General features: G+C 40.8%; 1 protein-coding gene across 1 annotated transcript in view; it reads right to left on the reverse strand.

The window, feature by feature from the left end:
• Window positions 1-24,972, reverse strand: part of CFAP44 (cilia and flagella associated protein 44) — a 49,040-nt gene that overhangs the window by 10,383 nt on the left and 13,685 nt on the right. Inside the window, 16 exon segments of the mRNA XM_075412730.1 lie at window positions 144-638; window positions 4,186-4,387; window positions 5,220-5,385; window positions 5,790-5,980; window positions 6,937-7,067; window positions 7,367-7,529; window positions 7,952-8,007; window positions 9,978-10,248; window positions 13,802-13,944; window positions 14,425-14,646; window positions 16,501-16,653; window positions 18,333-18,443; window positions 19,386-19,595; window positions 22,121-22,215; window positions 23,465-23,564; window positions 24,645-24,692. Coding sequence (XP_075268845.1) covers window positions 144-638; window positions 4,186-4,387; window positions 5,220-5,385; window positions 5,790-5,980; window positions 6,937-7,067; window positions 7,367-7,529; window positions 7,952-8,007; window positions 9,978-10,248; window positions 13,802-13,944; window positions 14,425-14,646; window positions 16,501-16,653; window positions 18,333-18,443; window positions 19,386-19,595; window positions 22,121-22,215; window positions 23,465-23,564; window positions 24,645-24,692 — 2,757 coding nt within the window.

Below are 24,972 nucleotides of genomic sequence, written 5' to 3' on the forward strand. Positions count from 1 at the left end.
GTAAATTTGCACCAGAAAGCATTTTCCTGCACTTTGGAAAAGCAAGAGTAGCTGCAATCCTGAGACAGAAGGGAGGGGTTTTGATTTTATTTCTGAGGCAGTGGGATTGTTCAATCTGAAAAAAGTAACTTTTTATTTCCTACCTTTTTAATCAAGGCTTCCTGCAAGTACAGGTTTTTTATCTTCTCCCTCTTTAAAATTTCCAGTTCCATTTCTGTTGGCTCTGCCTTCTCGATCTCAAACACCTTTCGCTGCTCTGTGGCCACAGATGATGCCATTTTCATCCGGCGTGCACCTGCAGCCTGTGCCATGGGGTCAATCTCTTTAATGGAAGGAGCTCGAAGAAATCCATGCCTAAATGCAGGAGATGAGGGAGACCCTTCTAATTGTTCCTGCAGCTTTGCCTTGGCATCCTGCTCCTCTTTGAACTTCAGGAGGATGTCACTGTCATACTCAAATTTTTTTTCAGGAACCTCATCTGGGTGTAACTGAGGGATCAGGGGAAGAGGCAGACGTTCTGATAAATCCAAGGCTGCCTGTATAGATTTCAGTTCTTGCACTAAACACTTGATTTCGTCAATGATAGAAACCTTGAGATCCCGCAAAGACATGATCTCTCTGTTCATATTCACTTTCCTCTCATGGATCTGCAAAGGAAAACCAATTTTAGTAGCATTCCCTAGGAACATTTACATAGTATGTAGTCTTCCCCAACACAAGTCATGGCTAAGAGACTTGTCATACTGACTTTCCTTCTTTCCATACTAGCTTTCTTTTCCGTACCATCTCCACAAATTAGTATTTTTAAACAGCTGCCTTTCAGTCTGTGGTTTTAAAATCCCTGGAACCACCTTTCTTCCTCTACTTCACAGCAAATAGCAAAGGTGTAAGAAGGGAAACGAGGATTCCCCATTCTCTCAGTTCCTCACTTGATTGTGATTTTCTTGACAGGAGATGTTGAAGCAGTGCAGAAAGGAGACAGAAGCTGTGAAATTAAGCTATGGGTTTTAGAGGATTAGACTTTGGGCTGTCTCTCATCAAACAGAGAGAGTATCTCAGCTTTGATATATGGCCCTCTTTTGAGGCATATAGTATAAATAATACACTAACAAAAAGCAAATTAGATCTCGTTTAGTATTTTGTAAAGCAAGCAAAACCAAAAAATATACCTGAGAGGACCTTTACTGTACACACTCCCAAATGCACAGCTGCTGTACATACTATCAAAAGTACAGAAATCTAGACTTCTTTGACATAGTCATTAAAACAAAGCCATTATCTCATATGACCTCAAAGATACTGAAGCAGTCCTCCACAAATGTAGGTTCTGGAAGGCAGACAAGATTCTTGTCTTTTATATGTGATAGTGAAGCTGAAAACACAACCACTGCAGGTGGTTAGAAGTGGAACAAAGTTCTGAATTTTCAAAGTCTAGTAGACAGCGATATTAAGAGCAAGAAAGTAACATTTTGTCAGGTGATTTTGGATTTCATAAAAGCCACTAGATATCCAAAACAAATTGTCTCCAGGCCTGCCAACAATCCAGAGTCCCAAAATCAACTCAGAAAACTTTTGCATCAGACGAATATTTTTTCTCCAACTCAAGATGAAGATCCACTAATCTGAAAAATGACACTTATATCAGATGTAAGAGGTGGGAATTAAACAGCCGTGTGCAGGAAAGCCTATTTGTAACAAAAAGTTTGCATCTTGCTTGGCCTGTAGGCAGACCTCAGTAATAATTCTATATTCAGAATTCAGTAATAATAATTCTGTTCAACTTCATTAATTATCTGGATGATGGGGCAGAGTGTACGCTCAGCAAGTGTGCTGATAATGCAAAATTGGGACGAGTGGCTGATACACCGGAGGGTTGTGCTGCTGTCCAGAGGGGCAGGCTGGAGAGATGGGCTGACAGCAACCTCATGAAGTTCAGCAAGTAGAATTGCAAAAGTTCTGCATCTCAGAAGGAACAACCCCTTGCACCAGTACATGCTGGGGGCTGACCAGCTGGAAAGCAGTTTTGCAGAAAAGAAGCTGGGGGTCTTGGTGGACACCAGGTGGCCCATGAGCCAGCAATGTGCCCTTGTGGCAAAGAGGGCTGGCAGTACTCTGGGCTACATTAGGGAAAGCATTGCCAGAGGGTAGAGGGAGGTGATCCTTCCCTTCTAGTCAGCACTGGCGAGGTCACACCTGCAGTGCAGTGTCCAGTCTTGGGCTCCCCAGTACAAGAGAGAGATGGCGCTACTGGAGAGAGTCCAGTGAAGGGCCACTAAGATGATTAGGGGACTGGAGCATATCTCGTATGAGGAAAGGCTGAGAGAGGTAGGACTGTTCAGCCTGGAGAAGAGAAGGCTCAGGGGGGGATCTCATCAATGTATATAAATACCTACAGGGAAAGTGCAAAGAGGATGGAGCCAGGCTCTTTTCAGTGATGCCCAGTGACTGACAGGAGGAGATGGGCACAAACTGAAACACAGGAGGTTCCCTCTGAACATCAGGAAACACTTTTTTACTGTGAGGGTGACTGAGCATTGGCACTGATTGCCCAGTGAGGTTGTGGGGTATATTAAAAAGATATTAAAAAGCCATCTGGACATGGTCCCGGGCAACACGCTCTAGATGACCCTGCTTGAGCAGAGGGTTTGAACTAGATTACCACAGTCTTCCAACTTTAATCACTCTGTGATAAGGAGATGCTGCATTAATTTACTCTTTGCACATGAAATAATAATCGAATATTATCTAACATTAATATATTTGGCAGAAACTTCTCTGATCTTTATAAAAGAAAACAACCCTATACACCAGCCACCTGAAGCAATTGGAATTCTTCGTCTGTATAAACCTTACAAGAACTATTCCCTTTGTTTGTATTGGCTTGTCCTACTGAGTTAGGTTAATCACTGTGTATCTGGTAATATCAGCATGACAATGAAGTACTGGAGCCCAGCATGAGATTAAAATGATCCAGCACATCCCCTGAGACTGTAGCTTTGCTCGCTATCAAAGCGACCCAGCCTAGAAGGTGCCTGACATTAGGCAGCCGGTTCATGAGGATAAGACTGGAGAAGATTCAGGGCCACTGAGGGTATAACCTACACTTTGCCAGACAAAGACAAACCATGCAGTGAAGAGGCTCCTCTGTCAGCAAACAGGGCAAGAAATAAGCCTTCCTACAAAAAACTAGACAGTTCCAAGTTCAATAGATCTATTTCTTCATTGTTCTTTTAGCTAAAGAAATTTGTCACTCTTTTGCACTCCAGACCAATAAAATGAAAAACAGTTCCTACAAAAAGCATGGGGGGGAAAGAAGTCACAAGGAAAGCAACATAGATACTGCACAACATTTCAGCTTATTGTGTCTTTGTAGTTAAAAGACATGTGGTAGCTACAGGAGTCATAGAACCATAGATGGTTTGGGTTGGTACGAACCTTTAAAGGTGATCTAGTTCAACCCCCCTGCAGTGAGCAGGGACATCTTCAACTCGATCAGGTTGCGCAGAGCCCCATCCAACCTGACATCAAATGTTTCCAGGGATGAGGCATCTACCACCTCTGTGGGTAACCTGTTCCAGTGTTTCACCACCCACACTGTAAAAAATCTCTTCCTTATATCCAGTCTAAATCTACCCTATTTTAGTTTAAAACCATTGTCCCTTGTCCTATTGCAACAGGCTCTGCTAAAAAGCCTGTCCCCATAAGTCCTGACACAGAAAGGTGGCTCCAAAACACCTGCTTTCTCAGGAAGATTCCAATGCTTAGTACCGAGGAGCAGTGATTGCCAAAGTGCAAATATGGAGAAGCCACACTAGAAACACCTGTCCTTGCTCACATCTCTGTTTTTACAAAGGTATTTTATGGCAGAGGTTATTTAGCTTAGTGTTTTAAGGAAAGCATACCAGTTACTAAATGATAAGACTTTCTGAAGAATTAAAAAAGACAGATGTTCCTGCTGAAGTACTAGAAAAGGTAAATTCTCTTTCTTGTAGAAAAAGAGCCAGTTGAGAGTTATCTTGGATTGATTCAGGTTTGAGTTTGGTGAAGCACTAACAGTTCACAAGAGAAAGGCTGAATTTGTCTGTCCTTCAAGGCCTCTTCTCACATCCACTTCTATTACCTTTCAAAAAATTTCTTCAGTGACTAATACGCTATCCTTCCTCCCCCAAAAAGGGGGAAATATACACATCAATGAATCAGTTTACATACCAGCACTTCCAGGGATGCAAGCTGCTTTGCCTTCTCCTCAGCGTTCATTCGCTTGTGTTCAGGGACTCTGTAGTTAGCGGAAGTCTTCAGCTTATAATATCCCATATTTTCCCGTGCTTCTCTGATGTCTTCGACATCCTTGGGATTCTCACAGTCATCACTAGGTTTGCTCTTGTATCTGATAGGTACAAAACAAAGCTGAACTTTAAGACAGGAAGCGTACAGATGAATAAACAGGGTCATTTCATACCTTCTGATTTCTGCAGCAAGGCTACTTTGATAAGAATATCATTGCACATTTGAATGAAAACCTCAGATTACTTTTTTCCCAAAAAACTCTTATAACATAGCTCCACCATGGGACAGGTTAAACTTCTATACTTCAACAGAGTTCTGGGTTTAGCGAGTACATGCTGCTCTCAGTCTCAGGGAGCCATGTGTCAACAGTCTACCAGCCTGCAGCACAGAATACCTGGTTCTACTCTATATTGTTAAACACTTTATAACTTTAAAAAGCCTTGTACTCCAACTCTATACTGGTCCCATCCCCTGCCATTCATCTTCTAATGAGGAACTTCTGTACTTCCATGAGCATTCAAACATGTCTTGTCCCCCCTTCTTGCCTTTCAAGATAAGGACCAGCATGGAGCATGAAGGCCTATCACAAACACTCACATAATGGCTGTGATGCTTCCACAACTGAGCTAACCCAGCTGTTACAGCATCTGCTTTATGTGGTGCTGGTAGAGTTAACTGGGAGTTGACTGTCATGGTCTCAGTCATGATCAATTTAGACACCTGTTTACTCCCTATCCAAAGATGCAGCTACTTAGCTGAATTCAAGTTTTTTTATATTTTAGAAGAACTATAGAAACTAACTGAGTCTCTCTCCTGAGGAATACAAAAATCTAGGCAGAGAGATTATAGTGCCATATGACAGCTAAATAGCATTCCTCGACCTCAGACAAGGAGCAGAACTAAAAGGGCACAGAGTCCAATTCAAGACTCACAATTCATCCCACTCTGCCTTCCTTTTCATGATCTTCTCTTTCACCTTGTCAGATTTCTCAACATTTCTTCTGATTTGCTCACGTTTTCTTTCTATATAATGTGCGGGTGGCTTTTGGATTTCTGATGTCTTCAGCTTTTCAGCCTCACCCTCGACAGTTCTAGGATCTGGACCAAAAAATAACCATGTGAAGATGTAAATACCATGCAGCACAGTGCAGTCCCAACTACTGGAAACCCCCTGGGATGGCTGCTGTAGAGCTGGTCTCAATCAGTATAGTTCCACTGCAGTGGATGTTCTGAACATATTCAGGTTCTTTGACTTGACTCTTAGTCATGTTCTACCCGTAGGGCTGAATGGGAATTGCTGACATTGATGTAAACATGGAAAACTATGTATGTGTGTTACTATGTACGTAGGTACTAAAAAAAAATACCACCGTTGTTATTCTTTACCTGTATCTAAGAAATTTTAATTTCTTTAGCTTGGACTCAGGAAAGCAATTTGAGATGAAAGACAGAAATCACATTACTGATAAGATTTAAATGGTCATCATTAGCCCCATGCTTACGCCTTGTCTCTCTGACAATCTCCCTTTCTTCTGCTTCTTTCAATGCCTGTTTAAGTACTGTCCTCTTCCATGATGGACGTTCTTTATCTTGGTAGTATTTCTCAGACATTTCTAGAAGTCTGTAGGTGGAAATCTGATGATTGCTTTGAATAGCATGAACAACAGTGTCAAATTCCAGTGAGTCCCGAAACCTGAAAAGGCAAAGTAGACAAAATTGCCTGATGTCAGTGGGTGCAACCTACCATTTTTCCTTGACCAAAAGTACATGAATAATGTAGTTTACTTATTGCACATACAATCATTACATGTAAATTCAGAAGTCAGTAACTCATAGCATGATGACATCTGACAACATCTATTGACTTTTATCCAATCTACGAATGGAGATGCTCAAGAACAAACATATTAACACCTCTCCCAATATTGAAACTTACACCAAGTTCTTCATGAGAAGATCTTTCATCTCCCATTAAGAACTGATTAAAAACATGTTAATTCTAGTCTTTTTCCCAGTCACACACTCTGTGTGCCTAAGGTGTTGTTGTTATTGTATGTGATTTCTATTGTGTATTTATTTTTAGGAATTTATCTTTTGCTATATACTTAGATTTAAGAAAACCAACCCAAAATGCACCTCGCACTTCAATTTGTGTTCTTGAGAAAGATCATTTCATAACTTTAAACTTTATAGGGAACATTGTGTTAGCAATGACACTAAAATATCTGACAGACATGCAACATACCTGAAGAACTGGGGTTCATTTCATAGGTTGTTCTTAAAGTTCTTGGTTCTTAATGAACTTACTGGCAAAACCCCAGGTAAATTTAATCTCAACATACCACACCACACTGCCCCACCCCACCCCTCCCTTTTCTTCATATAGAAGTGAATCAGAATGAAGCTATTTCCTTGATTTGCGTATCTGAATTTTTACCAAAGATTCTAAAGAAGGAAGTGCATACAAATATCAATATATACTCTTGTGTGTGTGTTCCAAGTAAAATAAGAACAGAATCATAACAGAACAGAAGAAATATTTATTATATGAGGAAAAGAAAAATCACATTCCTTTTCCTTGTGGCAGGTACAACTTTGTACATAATAAGCCCTATGTAAGGTCAGAAGCAGAAGAAAAGTGGTACTCACCGCTTTTGTAGTTTCTGCAGTCCAAGCAAGTGTTTCTCATGCTCCCAGGCCAGCTCTTTCTGCACTAACTGGATTCTCTGTGCTGTCTGCCTATCCAGCTCCTCATAGATCCTATGGTCCATCTCATACTGCTGCAGAAAGACAGAAAACCCAGCATCACATTATCTTGGCTTTTAGGTGAGTTCCATGCACATCAACACAATGCTTTATTTCAGGAGCTATTCAGATCTCCACAGAGAACCACATTTTTCCCACATGCTTCTTAAATGGCACAAATCTTCAGCTGAGGTTGAGGTCCCAGCAAATTATATATTCATAGAACTACCTTAATCCAAAGGGCTGGTCATCTTTGGCCCCAACACATCAGGCAGCAACATTTGAGAAGAAGGTGTCTCTAAATGTAAATGACCCTTAGAAAAAACAGATGTACCTTTCTGTGCAGCTGCATGTGCTTGGGCAACTCCTGATTCTTTTGAAGAAGAAAAAGAAACTCATGCCTCAGTGCAATTAACTCCTCTCTTTTCTTGTTTTTTTTCTCTTCGGCTTCCTTCATTATCCATTCATGCTCCTTTTTCTGTTTGAGTTCCTCTATGCTGATAATACATGAAAAAGGAAATGTAAGAGAGGAAAGATTACAGGCTATGTAACCTTTTAGATTTCCTTGACAGCCTTAAAATCCCAGTGAACTCAATGGCTCTGAAGGTAACTTAGAAAGGAATCACCTTCCTGTATATTTGTACAGCTCTAACATCATGGGGCTTTGACCTTGACCTTGTGTTGTCTCGGTAGTCTAAAGTTAAGTAAGTCTCAGAGTACCATATTTGAATCACCACCACAAAAAAGCAGATGAGATGGAGGGAAAGGCCGAAAAAGCTTTGTATGTAACAAGGAAATGACCCAAATTCAGTGTGATCAACTTCTCCCTCCTCTTAGGAGGTAAAAAGAAATACCTGGTCTGAAAAAAGAGCTACTAACACTTGAAAACCTCTTTCATCATTGTCCAAGCATCTCTTACTTGTAGGCATTTGGATCCTCAATGTCTTCAGTAGCCTCCTCCTTCTCAAGACCACTCTGGAATAAAAAAGTTGTCTTTCCTTTAAACAAGCAATAATAGTTTCAACAGACAGTAAAGCTTTTACAAGCATTCAGAGCTCCCACTGCCTCCCGCAAAACCAAATGAAACCTTCACGATCAATATTGTTATACAAGTCCTACATATCAGGTTTTCATGTTTCAAGAACAAAAAGCAATTAAGTTGGTTTACATGTAAAAGAACTAATGAAGCATAGTTCTTAGGGATTGAGAACACAATTTCTATATCCTCCTCATCAACATTAACCGTTACATCATTGCTTGTCCTAACTTCACTCCGTCTCTAACATCCTTGGTTCTTTACCCCTGAAATCCAATTCTCTTGTCTCCCCTCACTGCCAGGTTGACAAGAGACAACATATCCTGGGCTAATTCCAAGTTACATGTGTAATTCATCTGTTTTGCTTCTGCTGACTGCATAATGGGTTCACAATTATTAGCTGTGAAGAATGACAGATGGATGGACACTGCAGTTGCAGAAGCCTCATTTCCCTAGGCAATCATGCTCTAAAAAAAGAGGGGGCCTATCACCCTACAGTGAATACAGTCATACTGAATTGATCTGTAATTTAACTCAATTAGTTTCAGAGGATTTGTATTTGATTCTCTAAGAATCTCATGAAGTTTAATGAAGATGGAATTTTTTAAATCTTCCACATGATTTCAAACCAGAATAGATACTTAACGAAGATGTACTTTAATATCGGAAAAACTCTATTAGGATGGTCATTAAGCAATGTTGCTAGCATGAACAATAAAAATTGACCATAAAGATCTTTATATGGAGCTACTTACATACTCAAAATGATTAAACTGTATATATGCTTTATAATCATATATTAATCACTACTTGTAATACTGGAGCCAGCAAGGCTCTGATATCACAGGTTCCAATCATTCACTTAGTTTAAGAAAATAATTTTGAGTTTATTCTCAGTGCTATATATTCTTGCGATACTGGTAAAGAATTCCAACTAGTCATGAGCAATTTAACTAAATGACCAAAAACACAATTTCCTCTCTATCTTCCTCATCAAGCACCTTTCAAAATGTAGTTACCAACTAATATTAAAAATATTTAAAAGTTTAATTTGTTTTGTGTTGACACAAGATTTTTAAACTGTGCTGAATGTATATCTACTTGAAAATTCATTGTGCGTGATAGCACTTCTTTACTCAACAGGTCTCACTGCTTCCTTCAAGTTATATTTGTTTAATTCAGGCACTCAATTTTTCTAAAAATTCAATAAAGTCTGAGCATTTTCAGTGGAGTTGACATCTCTCTCTTCTTGTGTATTATCAGTAAAAATGTTACTGAGTCCCTCAATCATCACTCCAGATCAGTGTCATCTGTTCAAACATGATAAAGGTGATGAGCTCTACAGTGATTACAGGACACCCATAAAATGCTTACTGTTAATGCTGTCCAAGAGCGAAAGAGCAACAGCATCAGCATCATGCTGTGCTATTTTGCAAATTTAAAAAATCCAGCTTGTGAATTGTATATGAATGGTACTAAATGCACTGAGAAACTATACATTTGGTATTCTCCAACATTATTTCTAGAATCCCCATCCAGAGCAGAAACATACTTTACTGGAATTAAATCCAAGGCAGATACTAAGTATGACAAATCCTTGTGCTTTTTTCGTTCTAGGAATGTACATGATTACACCTTTGAGTGGAAAAAGACTAGTAGAATATTAAGTGTGAACAACACATACGATGCTTATTTGGAGAAAAACACAAAATATTGAGTAGGAACAATGCAGTCATAGTGCCTGTTCATTAGCGAATGTTTTGCAAGAGCTCTTTTTCCAAATTGTTTGGGAAACCTCAGCTGTTGCTTTGAAAGATCTGCAATGCCAAATAATGGAACTGCATTTTGCCCATCTGCAGTAGTTTCATAGTAAATAGGCCTAATTCAGTGAAAGAGGGTAGCGACTTACCCTGGGAGAGGGGATTTCAGCCTTCAGCTCTTTATGAACATCGTCTGGAGACAAGATGTTGAAAGTAAAAATGTTTCCATCTCCACCACAGGTGATCAGAAATCTATTGTCATAACTAGAACAGATACCCCGGATCTGTCCATAATCATTGTCATGTACATTGAAGGACCAGTATGCCTTCAGGGTATTCACTGAGAGGTCTTGGTCCTGAAGAGGATAAACACGCAGTGCACCATTCTGCATCCCACAGAACATCAGCAGTCTGCTGGTACTGTCAAATAAGCAACAAGAAACAGTAATAGTAGGCAACTTGTGACAAGTAAGAATCATAGAATCGTAGGTTGGAAAAGACCTCTAAGATCATCAAGTCCAAGCATCAACACAACACCACCATGCCTACTAAACCATGTCGTGAAGTGCCACATCTACACATTTTTTTAACACCTCCAGGGATGGTGACTCAACCACCTCCCTGGGCAGCCTGTTCCAACGTCTGACCACTCTTTCAGTAAAGAAATTTATCCTAATATCCAATCTAAACCTCCCCTGATGCAACTTGAGGCCATTTCCTCTCATCCTGTCACTAGCTAGCTGGGAGAAGAGACCAACATCTGCCTCACTACAACCTCCTTTCAGGTAGTTGTAGAGAGTAATAAGGTCTCCCCTCAGCCTCCTCTTCTCCAGACTAAACAAGCCCAGTTGCCTCAGCCGCTCCTCATAAGACCTGTTCTCACCAGTGCCAAGTACAGGGGCACCATCACCTCCCTACTCCTGCTGGCCACACTATTCCTGATAGAAGCCAGGATGCCATTGGCCTTCTTGGCCACCTGGGCACACTGCTGGCTCATGCTCAGCGGGCTGTCAACCAACACCCCAAGATCTTTTTTCACCAGGCAGCTTTCCAGCCACTCCTCCCCAAGCCTGTAAAGTTGCATGGGTTTGTTTTGACCAAAGTGCAGGACCTGGCATTTAGCCTTGTTGAGCCTCATACAGTTGGCCTCGGCCCATCGATCCAGTCTGTCCAGATCCCTCTGCAGAGCCTTCCTACCCTCAAGCAGATCGACACTCCCGCCCAGCTTGGTGTCATCTGCAAACTGACTGAGGGAGCACTCAATCCCCTCATCCAGATCATTGATAAAGATGTTAAACAAGACCAGACCCAAAACTGAGCCCTGGGGGACACCACTCCTGACCGGCCACCAGCTGGATTTCACTCCATTCAGCACCACCCTCTGCACTTGGCCATTCAGCCAGTTCTTTATCCAGTGAAAAATACACCCATTCAAACCATGGGCAGCTAGTTTCTCCAGGAGGGTGCTGTGGGGAACAGTGTCAAAGGCCTTACTAAAGTCCAGGTAGATGACGTCCACAGCCTTTCCCTCATCCACTAGGCAGGTCACCTGGTCATAGAAGATCAGGTTGGTCAAGCAGGACCTGCCTTTCATGAACCCATGCTGGCTGGGCCTGATCCCCTGGTTGTCCTTCACATGCCCAGTGAGCGCACTCCGGATGAACTGTTCCACAATCTTCCCCAGCACCAAGGTCACGCTGACAGGCCTGTAGTTCCCAGGATCCTCCTTCCAGCCCTTCTTGTAGATGGGTGTTACACTGGCAATCCTCCAGTCGTCTGGGACCTCCCCTGTTAGCCAGGACTGCTGATAGATGATGGAGAGTGGCTTGGTCAGCTCCTCTGCCAGGTCCCTCAGCACTCTTGGGTAGATCCCATCCGGCCCCATAGACTTGTAAGTGTCCAGGTGGCATAGCAGGTCGTTAACTGCTTCCTTCTGGATTATGTGAGGTTTTTTCCCCTCTCCTTCCCCATCTTCCAGCACTGGGGGTTGACTACCCTGGGAATAACCAGTCTGACTACTAAAGACTGAGGCAAAGAAGGCATTAAGTACCTCAGCCTTTTCCTCATCCTTCCTGGCAATATTCCTCCCCACATCCAATAAGGGATGGAGATTCTCTTGGCTCTCTTTTTGTTGTTAATGTATTTGTAAAAACATTTTTTGTTGTCCCTTACAACAGTGGCCAGCCTGAGTTCTAGCTGGGCTTTTGCCTTTCTAATTTCCTCTCTGCACAACCTAATCAGACCCCTGTACTTTTCTTGAGTCGCCTGCCCCTTCTTCCAAAAGTGGTAAACCCTCCTTTTTTCCTGAGTGCCAGCAAGAGCTCCCTGTTCAGCCAGGCCAGTCGTCTTCCCCACTGGTTCGTCTTACTGCACATGGGGACAGCCTGCTCCTGTGACTTTAAGACTTCTTCCTTGAAGAATGTCCAGCCTTCCTGAACCCCTTTGCCCTTGAGGACTCTCTCCCAAGGGCCCTTCTCAACCAGCATCCTGAACAGGCCAAAGTCTGCCCTCCAGAAGTCCACCACCACCACCCCCCCCCGCCCCTTACTTCACCAAGAATCAGTAACTATCATTTCGCGGTTGCTAAGGCCAAGATGACCTCTGACCACCACATCTCCCACCAGTCCTTCTCTGTTAGTAAACAGCAGGTCTAGCGAGGCACCTCCCCTGGTAGGCTCACTTACCAGCTGTGTCAGGAAGTTATCTGCCACATACTCCAGGAACCTCCTGGGCTGTTTCCTCTCTGCTGTGTTGTATTTCCAGCAGACGTCCAGTAAGTTAAAGTCGCCCACGAGAACAAGGGCTAGCAATTGTGAGACTTCTGCCAGCCTCTTGCAGAAAACTTCATCTACCTCTTCATCCTGGTTGGGTGGCCTATAACAGACCCCCAGCAGGATGTCTGCCTTGTTGGCTTTCCCCCTCATCTTTACCCATAAGCGCTAGACCTTGTCATCACAGTTGTCGAGCTCTATACAATCGAAGCAGTCCCTAACATACAGAGCCACCCCACCACCTCTCTTTCCTCGCCTATCCCTTCTGAAGAGCTTATAGCCATCCATCACAGCACTCTAGTCATGAGAGTCATCCTGCCACATTTCTGTGATGGTGACCAAGTGATAGCTGTCCTGCTGTACAATGGCTTGTAAGGCCACAGCTCAAAACGTGATACTTGAGAAGAGCTAATCTAACTTAATAAATGTAGCTTTCCTAAGTTTGTAAGCTGGGAGCTAAGTATTTGGACAATTTAAAGTATGTGTGATGCTACTACAAACTTTTTACCAGCTAACTGGCTGCTCAGGAATGTTCCAGCACTTGCTGGGTATCGTGGAACTGGTCTCAGCCCTGAGTAGGGCAAGGTAGCAGACACCAAGTTCAGAGCCAGAAAAACAGTTTTCCTTTCCTGCTCTCCATCTAGTAGGGATGGTGCTGAATGCAACCAGCTGTAGATTAAAGGCTGAACTAAGCCTGCCTCCTTAGATGCAGAGCATGCCTAGCCTTACAGGGAACCTAATACTGCGAGTCTGAAAACAGTTTACCCTTTTCATTTGTACAGTTCACAGAATGTCCTGAGAAGCCCATATCCTTTGCACAAGAGGGATGGATTGATCCCTCCACGTTCTCCTCAACGGCTAACTGTGTCCTCTCTTTGCTAACTATAAAAAAGAACTGCTGTTTTGGTGATCACAATTTGCAAAGACTTCTAACGGTGCTCCTAGAGTTCTGCAATCTAGGATATCTGAGTCCTAATCAGTATTTAATTAGAAATCAGATGTTTTCATCTTTGAAGGGCTTATTACATTATTTAAATTCATATTTAAATAATATAAATTATTTAAATTAGGAATTTTAAGTGAAACTCAGTGCCAGGACTGAGTCAGAATTAAAAAGGGACAAAACAGTGTACCCTTCTCCCTTCCAAGTTCAATGTCATTAACCTTTATCACAAAGCTATCTGTTACACTACAGTGTTTACCAGAAGGAGATTTGGTGGATGGGATTGTTGTCGGTGTCCTCAATAGGAATCACTTCAAAGGGTTCATCTTTCCTGTTTTCAGGGTCTTCTTGGTGATCGTTTGAGAATTCACAATGATAGAGGAACCCTGAGTCATACCCACCCTGAAGAAGAAAGTGATCACAAAAAAATGGTGACAAAAGAACACTGAAGCAGCTGACTAGGTAAATGTAATTTTCAGAATAATTCTTCCTTTCTTAAGGATCTATGCTAGGTTAGAAAACATTACTTCCAAACATCCAGAGATCCTGTTTACCCACAGAGAAACATCTATCACAGTCACTGGTGTTAGAAGCCATCCTACCAATATGTTAAGTTTCTGCCTTCTGCTTGTGAGGGAACAACTTAGTCTTTGTGCCCATTCAGGCATCACCAAGAAGCGTACGTATTGGACATTTACTGAACAATCTGAACTGGAGTGACATTACTGGTTTGCTTCACAAAGACCATTGAAACTATCAAGTATGAATTCCATGTTCTAAAGATGGCAGGTTTCAGATAATCAGATTTGTAAGGCACCCAGATGTGAAGGGAAGGTTGCTGCATCTTGCAATCCCATCAACATGAAATAAAAATTGGTTTACCAAGGAAAGCCAAAATTTTCCTGGTGTTGAATAAAACCCACAGAGGATGGGGCTGGGCTCCTCTGGTATGCAGAGAGGTGGCAATGGCTCTTCTTCGGGTTCCTCTTCAGGTTCTTCTTCTTCTGTCTCCTTTCCCATTTCCTGTTGCTGCTTTATCCGTTCAAGCTTTGCCTTCTCCTTCTCCTGCTTTTTTTTCTCTCTCAGTGCGATCTCCTCTTCCAGCTATTACAACAAGCAGAGAAACACAGAGACATGAAATCAAGGCACTCCACGCATTACTGGCTGAAGGTGTCTTATATATTAAATCCAAGGTGGTCCTGCTATTATATATACAGGGCATTTAGAGAAACCTCTTTTCCACCAACTAAGCAAGAGATCAACCAGACTTCATGGGATTCTCCAGTGAAATGCCCCATTTCCCTTCTCTGAAGTATTTTAACTCGTGGTCCTTTGAAACAGAAACCATTCTGCATGAGAAGCAGACTTTAGCATTTCCTCAGAGAAATTATTCCCAATATTAACCACTTTTAGCATATCACTTCTGCAGAACTCCTAAGTCCTGTCCTCTGCCTACCCAGGAGAAAGCACTGGAAAGCTGAATCCAGATTCCCAGGTTCTAGTGCATCATTGATGCAGAGTAAAAGAGAGAAGCTCTAATTGACTTTACTTCTTCTGAACAATGAAGGAAAGACATTTGCAGATTTATAAAACCTTTGCAATCCCCTTTCCATTCAAGCCTACTTTAGCACAAATATCAAACATTCGCTAAAACTCAGGATCTTCCTAAGGGGATATTAGATAGCAAATCATATAGAAAGGTCTGGAAAGCATCTCAAAAGAGCATTCTTTTGCCCGAAAGCAGAATCAGCTAAGCCTTAAATATTATTGGCTAATGTTTTTCTGACCTACCCCTTAAAAATCTCCTGCTATGGTGACTCTACAGCCTGTGCAAACTATTTCAGTTCTTCACCACCCTTTGTGTTAGACGTCTTTCCTTACATCTTATCTAAAACATCCTCGTTTATTAATTATTGATCTGTTCCCAGAGGGAAAAGAGAACAACTAATATTATTTCGCTCTGTAGAAACCTTTTCTATTTTTAAAGATTTTGTGTCTGCCAACAATATTCTTTTATTTTTACTAAAAAAATCCAACAAAGCTCCATACACATTCATTCAATCATTCCTTATGCATGTATACTAGCTTTGTGATCATTCTTGTGCTTCTTCCTATGAGAAAACCACCAGAAATCTGTCTCGCGAATGCTGACTTCCTCTTAGTTATAACAAGAAATGAGGTTTTGCCTGACATTCAGTAATGCACACTCAGAAGACAAGCAGTCAACAGAGAAAGCAGAGAAATCAAAGGTTAAGAACAGAACCAGAGAGGCTGTTGGATTGTGGTGGATTGAACAAGGGATTAAGAGCCTGCTCACTGGAGCTCTGCTCCTCTGCTCCTGAACCTAACACCATCTTGCTTTTTAATTTTACAAAATTCACTATAGCTGACAGCTGGCATAACTCTTGTCCTTTGGCCCCGCATATCTTCTGAAATGCTAGTTCTCATTCAGAAATAAACCTCACCCCTTTACAGTTACTACAACACTAAAAAACAAAACAAAACAAAAAAAAAAAACCCAGAAGTGTATAACTGCTGGGGAAAAAAAGAAGTTTCATGCTTGCCTCAAAGTGACCACATGGGTGTTTTATGACTGTTCAAAGGAATTTCCTGTGGGGCTAACATCAACCACCAGAAAAATACTCTTTCTGAAAATTACCAAAATGAAAGTATTTTGAGAACTAATGTGCTACACTATCTTTTCATTTCACTAATTCTGTCTTCGAATCAAAATGCACATCATGCTTTGAATATGATGTATGTTCTATTTGGATAAACAAACAATAACTTGCAATTCCAAAAATTAAAACTCTGCCACAAATGGACTCTACCCAGCCTTCCCCTTCAAGGACTTTGCAAAAATCCTATGATGCAATGCAGGGGCTAGAAATCTTTTGGGGTAGTTTTGTCCTCTGGCACATGAAGAACGTGAAATTCCTCCACAGGAGAGTTCTTTACCTTGATTCGCGATTTAATACTATAAAAATGGAAGTACTGCGTCGACAGGTTTTTTAATTGATAGGTGGACACTGTATCATGTTCCTCAGGGACAGGGGCAGGAACCTGGAGAGCAAAGCCATTCTCACAAAGGATGAGCAGCGTGCTCTTCACCTGTACAAAACCACAAAAAACACAAGTATATTGCAGATGTATACATGGAGTTGAGAGAAGTGGGATAAAGTTAGTCAAAAGATGCATATGCACAAAGCCAAGCTCCAGCCAGGTGGCGTCAACTCTAACTGTGCACTTATTTAAGTGGACACTTTTAAATGAACATCAGAAATCAGTGAGCTTTTTTTATACTATGTATCCTAAGCAGAGCTAGGGAACTGAAGAAGTCCTTGCCATATGCAAAACAGCTATCATTGTGACACCATCTAGCCTGGAAACAGCATGATGATATTTTGGGAGTTTCTTTATATTAAAGGATGGATCTGGCCCAAAAGTTAGGAGCTAAGGCTTTGGTTTGATAATTGTTCGAAAGTTCATATGTTTCTATATTACTAAATCCCTTATATCTTCAGGACTGCGTTCGGAATCTTGCCAAATGCTATTTAGCTCTGAGTTTGTTCTTTGCTGGTACCTGCCAGATCCTTTAAAATTCAACGTTAGGAAGAATAGGTAAGGTGAGAGTAGTAATTATTTAGTGTTTCGAGATTTTAAAAGGCAAGTCTGTACTTAGTTTCAGTTTTCACAAGCTATTTATAGAATAGAGAGAGACTTATTTGCTTCTTTTATCTGACCCATCACTAAAAAAGTGCAAAGGGGGCATATTAGAGTTGTACTGGAAACTTTAAGTAGGAATGATATGATTCTTGTGTCTATAAAATCTCAGCCTTTCAAATTAAATGTATAGTATTTAATCACCAATGTGGGGTTTTTTTAAGAGAAGAAAAGTAGTGTAACACTCAGATGCTTGTACTTTGTTTAGTAAGTATTCACATCTAGCAGTAGAGACCTGATACCAGCAGACAAAATTACTCAGGTGGAATCTAACATATCAAAGACATGGTGGGTGCTTTTTCAGTAAGCAGGAGTACCTTATCCTCAAGGAAAGGACTCAAAATGTCAGATCTGTCATTTCTGCAGTAAGATAGAGTTCATATGGGCAAGAGTTCTTTTGCCAGCACAGTTTTTTTCAGTTCCTATAAACAAGCAGTAATAGTTACACTTTGCTACTGTGCACCAATATAATGTATCTTGCTGGTGCATCATTTGTCAGCATCTAAATATAATGAACAATCTCCCTTCTAAATAAGAACACTGGACTAACCAAATTCTCAGATGTTACTTTGAAAACATTAGCAAGAATCTATTTGAATATGTCACTGACATACTTCAAGCTCAGAGTGTGAATTCCAAGAAGCATCCAAAAACTTTCTTAATGTGGTCTGAAAGCTTTGCAAAAGCCTGTTTTACTATGGGCAAGAGGAACAGACAACAACGCTTAAATAATTCTTTTATCAAAGAAGACTAAGACCTTCCAAAAGCTAAGGTACAGGCTTGTATCTTCACGGCAGGAACTCAAAAAGCTGAGCAAAATTTTGTGGTTTGTGTATGTTTCTGCTCTTTGTTATCCAAAGTCCAGAATGTGTCCAAAGTGACTGAACCAGAGATACAGCTACGCAGAACCTGTCATTCTGAAGCAGCATGAAGAACGAAGTAGCTAAACAATTTTTGCATTGTCTATAGAGAACATGGCTATGGTCATGGATCTTCACCTCTTTTCGTTGGAAGTTCTTTTCAAAATGACTGTAGGGAAGAAAAGAAATCAGACTTGCATTACTCACATGAGAAGGTGGAGACCACTGTAATGCCTGCACAGGCCCAGGGACACAGATGAATCCAATTGGCTTGTATTCATCTTCAACAGCAAAAAAGAAAACAGTTTTGTCTTTACTCTGAGGAAAAAAAAAACAATGACGACTGAATCAAAGCTGACCAAAAATTCGAAAGACTGTAAGTACTTTATGACATAAACACATGCTTCAAATGTTTTGTGGATCAACAGGGGGACTTACAAGTGCCTTGAAACTTAGAACTGGATTTCCGCGATGATTACAGGGAGGAAATAAAAATCCTGTCCACTTTGCTCCGAGACCCAGAGTGCACCCATAGCCCTTAATTGCCCTGATGGGCCTCACCTAGCATCCCCAGCCATGTGCTTTCTGCCCATTGCCCCAGGAGCTCCTTTAAAGCTCAGGCTCAAGCCTGATTTTTCACATACAGCAGCAAAGACTGATTTTCCCGGGTAACAAGAAAGTCCAGAATGGATGCACAACATGACACTGAAATCCTGCATTAGGTGAAATGCGTGGCGATTCAGCTCCAGGAACACGTAACTGCAAATGCACTGATCATGGCTGAAGGCTAGCTTTTAAAAAGAGAGACTACATCGACTGGAAATCATCTCAAAGACTAGCAGGCACACTGTCAAACCAACTGGTTGATGCTGTTGCAAGGCCAAGCAGTGCTGTGTAGCAGCTGGAGTGCTACCAAGGTGGTGTGAGAATGGACTTGCTTTTACTAATTCCAAGATGCTACTATACTAATTCCAAAATTAACCAAATCCATCTTCAAAGGGGATTACAGAATTCACACTGAACAAGCCAGTAATTCACAAAATTAATTGTATGAACTGCACAGTTTCATTCCTTCAATAAACCAATGCAAGTGCAAGCAGATCCTTCTCTTCCCCCAGCACTGCAGAGAACTACAAGAAGGGATCAACAGCAGTAACAAAAGTATAACTGTGTTGTCAGTGAATAAACTTTACCTTATCTCTTTAAATAATCTCCGCATTTGTGGCTTAATAAAAAATAACCAGAAGAAGTGATACATACCCCTGTGGCAAGCACATCTCCATTTCGTTCGTATGCCAAGGCTGTAACTGCAGCAGCATGAGGTTTGAAAGCTTGTTTCAGATTTATCTCTGCATTCTCTAGATTGGTGTGTCCTGCAAGAGCAGGTAGTCCTTTGGGGTCATAGACTTCAATTATGCGGACAACACCATCTTCAAACCCCACAGCAATTAGACCTCCTTTAGGATTTACCTTCGAGTGGAAGAATGAAGAAAAAAAAATCACAATGTACATCTGAGAGCTTAGAATAAGAATATGTATGGCACATGCTCTGGTGTTAATCTGTAACTCATCTGACATAGAAGTGTTGATAAAACACAAAGAATGTTTCATACATGGCAAATGTTGTTCATTCTCTCAAATACGCTACCATAAAGGGAGTGTGAAGGCTGCAGGTTATTCTTTGTTTGGGTTGATGTTTTTTTCTGCTGATAACATGCCATTAAGACTGGAAATGTTAATGAGGATGTGGTTGTAACGTCTGAGGAAGAGGCAATTCGTATTGATATACAAATGTATTAGCAACTTCTTCTTAAAAAGAAGAGTTGGAACCTAAGATAAGAATTATTAGATTACCTTGAGCATAATACTGGGCATCAAATGTGAGTAGGATTTTTGAAGAGGTGAGGGCACAGACTTGGGTCTGGCTGACTCCATGTAAAGTACAGTTGTCAACAGGGACAGTTAAATGAGATGGAAAGAGGAGGCTATGGAGTCTTTGCCAAAGGCTTTCTAGGTAAGCCAATTGCTGCTAATAGCGTAGACAGGCTTGAATTGTGAGAGAGAAGAGTTAGCAGAAACAGGCCTGTGTTTTAGCTGGATCTAGCTAGACTTTCAGATTGAGTTGATATTAGCCATATATGGTAGTGCCTTGAGGTGATTTACAAGCTAAGCCAGCTCCAGACATGGCAGAGATCAATATTAATGCACATCAGAAATGAGACCAGAAGAATTGCTGTGTAAAGAGATGAGGATGAATGGATAAGCTGTGTGAGCAATTGGCAAAAGTACGATCTTAGGTATGAAAAAGCTTATTGTTCAGAAGGGAGCTGAGGGTAACTGTCTTCCTGTTACCTGGGGAGATCAGCCTGAGATGTCTTATCTTAAAAAGCCCTTGTGTAATAAGCAGGTGTATGGTAGTATTGCTCAGTAAATGATCAAGGGGAGTCACTCTTGGACCTCAAATTTATGGGTCTGCATTTGACTCCCTCCATTAAGTCCGTATCTCAGAACTCCAGCTGTGGCCTCCCTAGTGCTGAGCAAAGAGGAAGGATCACCTCCATCAGCCAGCTGGTAATGCCCTTCCTAATGCAGCTCAGGATGCTGTTGGAGTTCTTTGGGTGCATTGCTGGCTCATGCTCAGCTTGGTGTATCCCAAGATCCCAAGATCTTTCTCTGCAGAACTGCTTTGCAGCTGGTGGGGCCTCAGCCTGTACTGGTGCCTAGGGTTGTTCTGACCCAGGTGCAGGACTTTGCATTTTCCGTTGCTGAATTTCGTGAGATTCTCCTCAGCCCATTCTCCAGCCTATCCAGATGCCCTTGAATAGCAGCACAACCATCTAGGGTACAAGCCACTCCTCCCAGTTTTGTATCATCTTTGAACGTGCTGAGGGTGGGCTCTGTCCCAGTGTTGAGGTCATTAATGAAGACTGTTGGTACCCATAATGACCCCTAGGGTACACCACTAGAGACTAGCCTTTAACTGGACTTTGTGCTGCTATCAGCGTTCCCTGGGGCCCAGCCATTTAGGCAGTTTTAAATCCATGTCACTGTTCACTTATCTAACCTGTATGTTGCTAGCTTGCCTGTGATATAGATGATTCAAAGTATGTTGGATGAAATTTTCCTAGGTTAATAGCACAGGCTTTCAAATACATTTGAGCACCTTAAGCAATGTGTAAGTATCTAATGGTATTTTAAATGCAGCTAGGCAGGCTAAGTACCCTTGATTTTTCAGATTGTGTTTAGTACCAACTTTGGTAAAACTGAACTGAGTCAGTTTTGTAACACTGTACAATTTATTGTGGCAATCAGTCTACCACTTGAATGTATAGGTCATCACCTAACAGCATTCCCTGAAAGTCTGCATGGCCAGAATTATAGTTACAATAGCGCTGTCCCGGTGTTACCCTCGCCTTGGAAATTCAGATAAGTACTTTCCTCCATAAATTTGCTTATAATTAACCCACCGGGCCTGCTATGTTTCCTCAAGAACAGAACTAGACACTATTTTAATTACAATTAGCAAATATGTCTAAAAGTGATAGACTCCACACGCCACAAATGATCAGTTCTGGCAACATTTTTTTATGATTTATGTCCAAATGTTTGTGGATTGTCTGGGCTGTCATTTCAAAATTTCTTAACTAACTCATGTTAATTGACAGTTACTCTGTGTGGGTTAAACAGAAGCTGTTAGTCTATAAACCAAGACTACTTCCTGGGACTGCACACGGAGATCTGATTTTAAAATCTCAGGAAGACACAAAGTAGGATACCTGATAATCCACAATAAAGTCAAACTGTACACATACAATGTATCATACATACTACTCCACAAACTTATCCATACACACATACATACATACTACTACAGTAAATTTCACCATAGCCTAACAGTGACTGGTTTCAGTTCTTGCATTGTGAGCAACTTTCTTGATGCTGGCAAGCTCATAGGCCCCTTAAGAATTTTTGTTAACATACTAGCAAAAACTCACAACACGAGGTGCCCATGTCAGCGCTGTTCCTCCTTGTTTAAACTTAATTTCACTCAGTTGACTGTTGCCGATGAAATCATAGATACGCACTGTCCCTGTGTGGAATGGAGACGGTAAGAATTTATTTCTTGCAATATCACTGACATTTTAAGATTTATGGAGAAAACTCTGTTTATTTAAAGCTGGAGAGAAAGTTATTAATTTTTCACTTTGGGTATCAAATGCCCATCTTGAAAGACATGACTGATGGTTACAGAGTACCACAGCTAGCATGGTGCTCATAAACAAAACGTAAGCTTTCCTCACTCTTTAACTTACAGGCTTCCAAGAGTTGTTAGGGCTGAGGGCTGTGATAAGAAGTCACATGCTGTCCACCATGTGCAATTTTCAAATAATCACATAACTGTGGCACACTGTAAGGAAAATCTGTACTGACAACACAGGAGAAGATGATACACTACTACTTGGAATTGCTAGGGAGGAAAATATTTAAATGCATGAAAATGGGAGATTGTCCAAAGGAAAGCCAATTTCACAAAAGGTGAAATTAACAGATTGGTAGACACACATATTGGTCTGCATAAAATTCCATTCCAGCTGGCATATATCCTGTCATTTGCTCAACTGGTAGGAGTTTGTCTTCGGGCTAGAAGAGCATGCACATTGTATAACACAGGCAAATGACAAGATACTGCTGACAAGAATTGAATTAAAGACCTTGTAGCATTTTCTGAGAAGTTTAAATGACATAGGTAATGTTCTGACCAGTGGTTCTTCTTTCAAAGCATGATAAAGCTAACCGTGAGAGGCCTAAACTGCAATATTTATATAAGTTAAATCAGTATGGCTGCAATTACATGTTAGCTGTTGTTGAGAGCATGATAGCTACTGCATTTTCTAAGAAAGCCACAAATACTAATATTCACAATGACTTACACAATGCTAGAGATGTATGTAATTCCTTATAAAACAAAAATCCCAACCCTGATCGATCCAGAGCCTTGAATACAAGTGCTGTTATTCAAACCAAATGTCTCATCTTTCCAGCCATTCCTTCAGAACCAACAGAATTTACAAAGCTTCTCATTAAAAACTTCTGTCATTAAAATCCCAGGATTTAAAGATGGGGCAGCCTTAATGCATTATTTCAAAACGTTAATGATTTGTCATCTCAATTATTAAAGGACTCATCCCAGGAATAACAATTGTCTATAAAGTGACACTTGACTTTTCAGGAGCAAATAGGCAACTTCAGTTCAAAATAGAATAGTTCCAAGCCAAGCATCATTGCTCTTCGAAAACAATAATCACAGTGGTATGAGAGGAAAGGAATAGTGTACTTACGGTCAAGAGCAGTGGTGGCCAGAAGGTATGTAACAGGAGAGACACTCATGGCTTCAATTCTTCCAGAGTGAAAGGTATACAGGCACTCTGGATCACGGGTCTGCAGTGCAAAACAGAACAGAAATTCTGCTATATTTTGGAGCTGTAGTTACAAGGTATTACCAGCCGTACCTACAGTGAACCTGAAAAATCTAGACAGGTGCTTTTTGTGTGAACAAAATTTGGCGTGCATGAGGTACCTATATGCAATTCTCTTTTTTTTTTAAATTTAAATGATCATAAGTAGAACACGAGCAAAATTAGTGTAGGTACATTATGTTCATTTAAATTTATGTTCATCATTTTCTATATAAAATTAAAGGGGAATGCCTTTCATTAAGAGGCTCCAGGCTTGGAATTAATCTTTTTAACAAAGAGCTGTTGGTCTGAAGGCAAAGAAAATGCTCTCATGTCTAGGGCTTTTGCTGCCTGGGAAACCATTTCGTCATCCAAGGAATTCTAGGTTTTGCAATACATTTTTACATTAGTTTTTATTGTATGCTTTGTACATCTTTTATTTATCATTAAATTCTTGGGACATAATTTCACCTGTTGCCACAGAACTTTATTCCACTCCAAGGGATTGTTCCCATTTAGTTTAATATGATCAGGAGGAAGAATTAAATGGCCCTGTATTGACTGTGTCCTCTATTTCTCCATCAAAGACATCTCCAGCAGTAACAGTAGTAACCAGTAGGATGAAACACGTGAACTGCATTTCATCTCCTCCTGTTTTTCCTAGTTCTTTTTGTCATTTAGAGACGACAGTAAGGATTGTTTCAAACACCCATCTAGATAGGATATATCCATACTCCTTGAAGTAATTTCCTGTATCCGTGCAACATTTATTACCTGTTTATGAGAATGTAACTCCTTTAAGGTAACTTGAATTTGGCAGCCAAAATTTCAGGAAACAAAATTGAAATTACTTTTGATAATCCTGTGCAATCATTATAATCAATAACATTATGAAAATAAATATTAAGAAAATTAAAAAAAAAATCCGTTTCAATGCTAAAATTTTCAGTTGTGCAGCTTCATAAAACACAAACTTCATTGGCAGATGCATCCAGTATAGTTAAAGGAAGTTACTGCAAAGCAACTGAAGAAATCAGAAAAAAGAAAAGGAAAACAAACTTACCATATTTGAAAAAGTCAGATCCAGCTTCCAGATTGCTCCATTGGTATCCTGAAGAAGAAGAAACAAAACATGTAACTTGAATATTTTCAAACTCAATTTGGAAATAAAACTGCCCACGGTGACTCCTTAAAAATTCCTTCATGATTATCATTGTGAAACTGAAATGACAGTGTGGTGATGTTGGTCCTGTCAGTCCAGGATAACAGAACTTGGACAACACATTTTGACATTCTCCTGTTCTTATGCAGTTCTGGCCGTGAAAGTCAGAGTCTCACATGTTACTGTCCTAGTTTAATCCGGCAGCCAGCAGCTAAGCACTAGCCAGCCT

Source organism: Opisthocomus hoazin, chromosome 1 (genome assembly GCF_030867145.1).
Source record: "Opisthocomus hoazin isolate bOpiHoa1 chromosome 1, bOpiHoa1.hap1, whole genome shotgun sequence".
Classification (NCBI taxonomy): Eukaryota; Metazoa; Chordata; class Aves; order Opisthocomiformes; family Opisthocomidae; genus Opisthocomus; species Opisthocomus hoazin.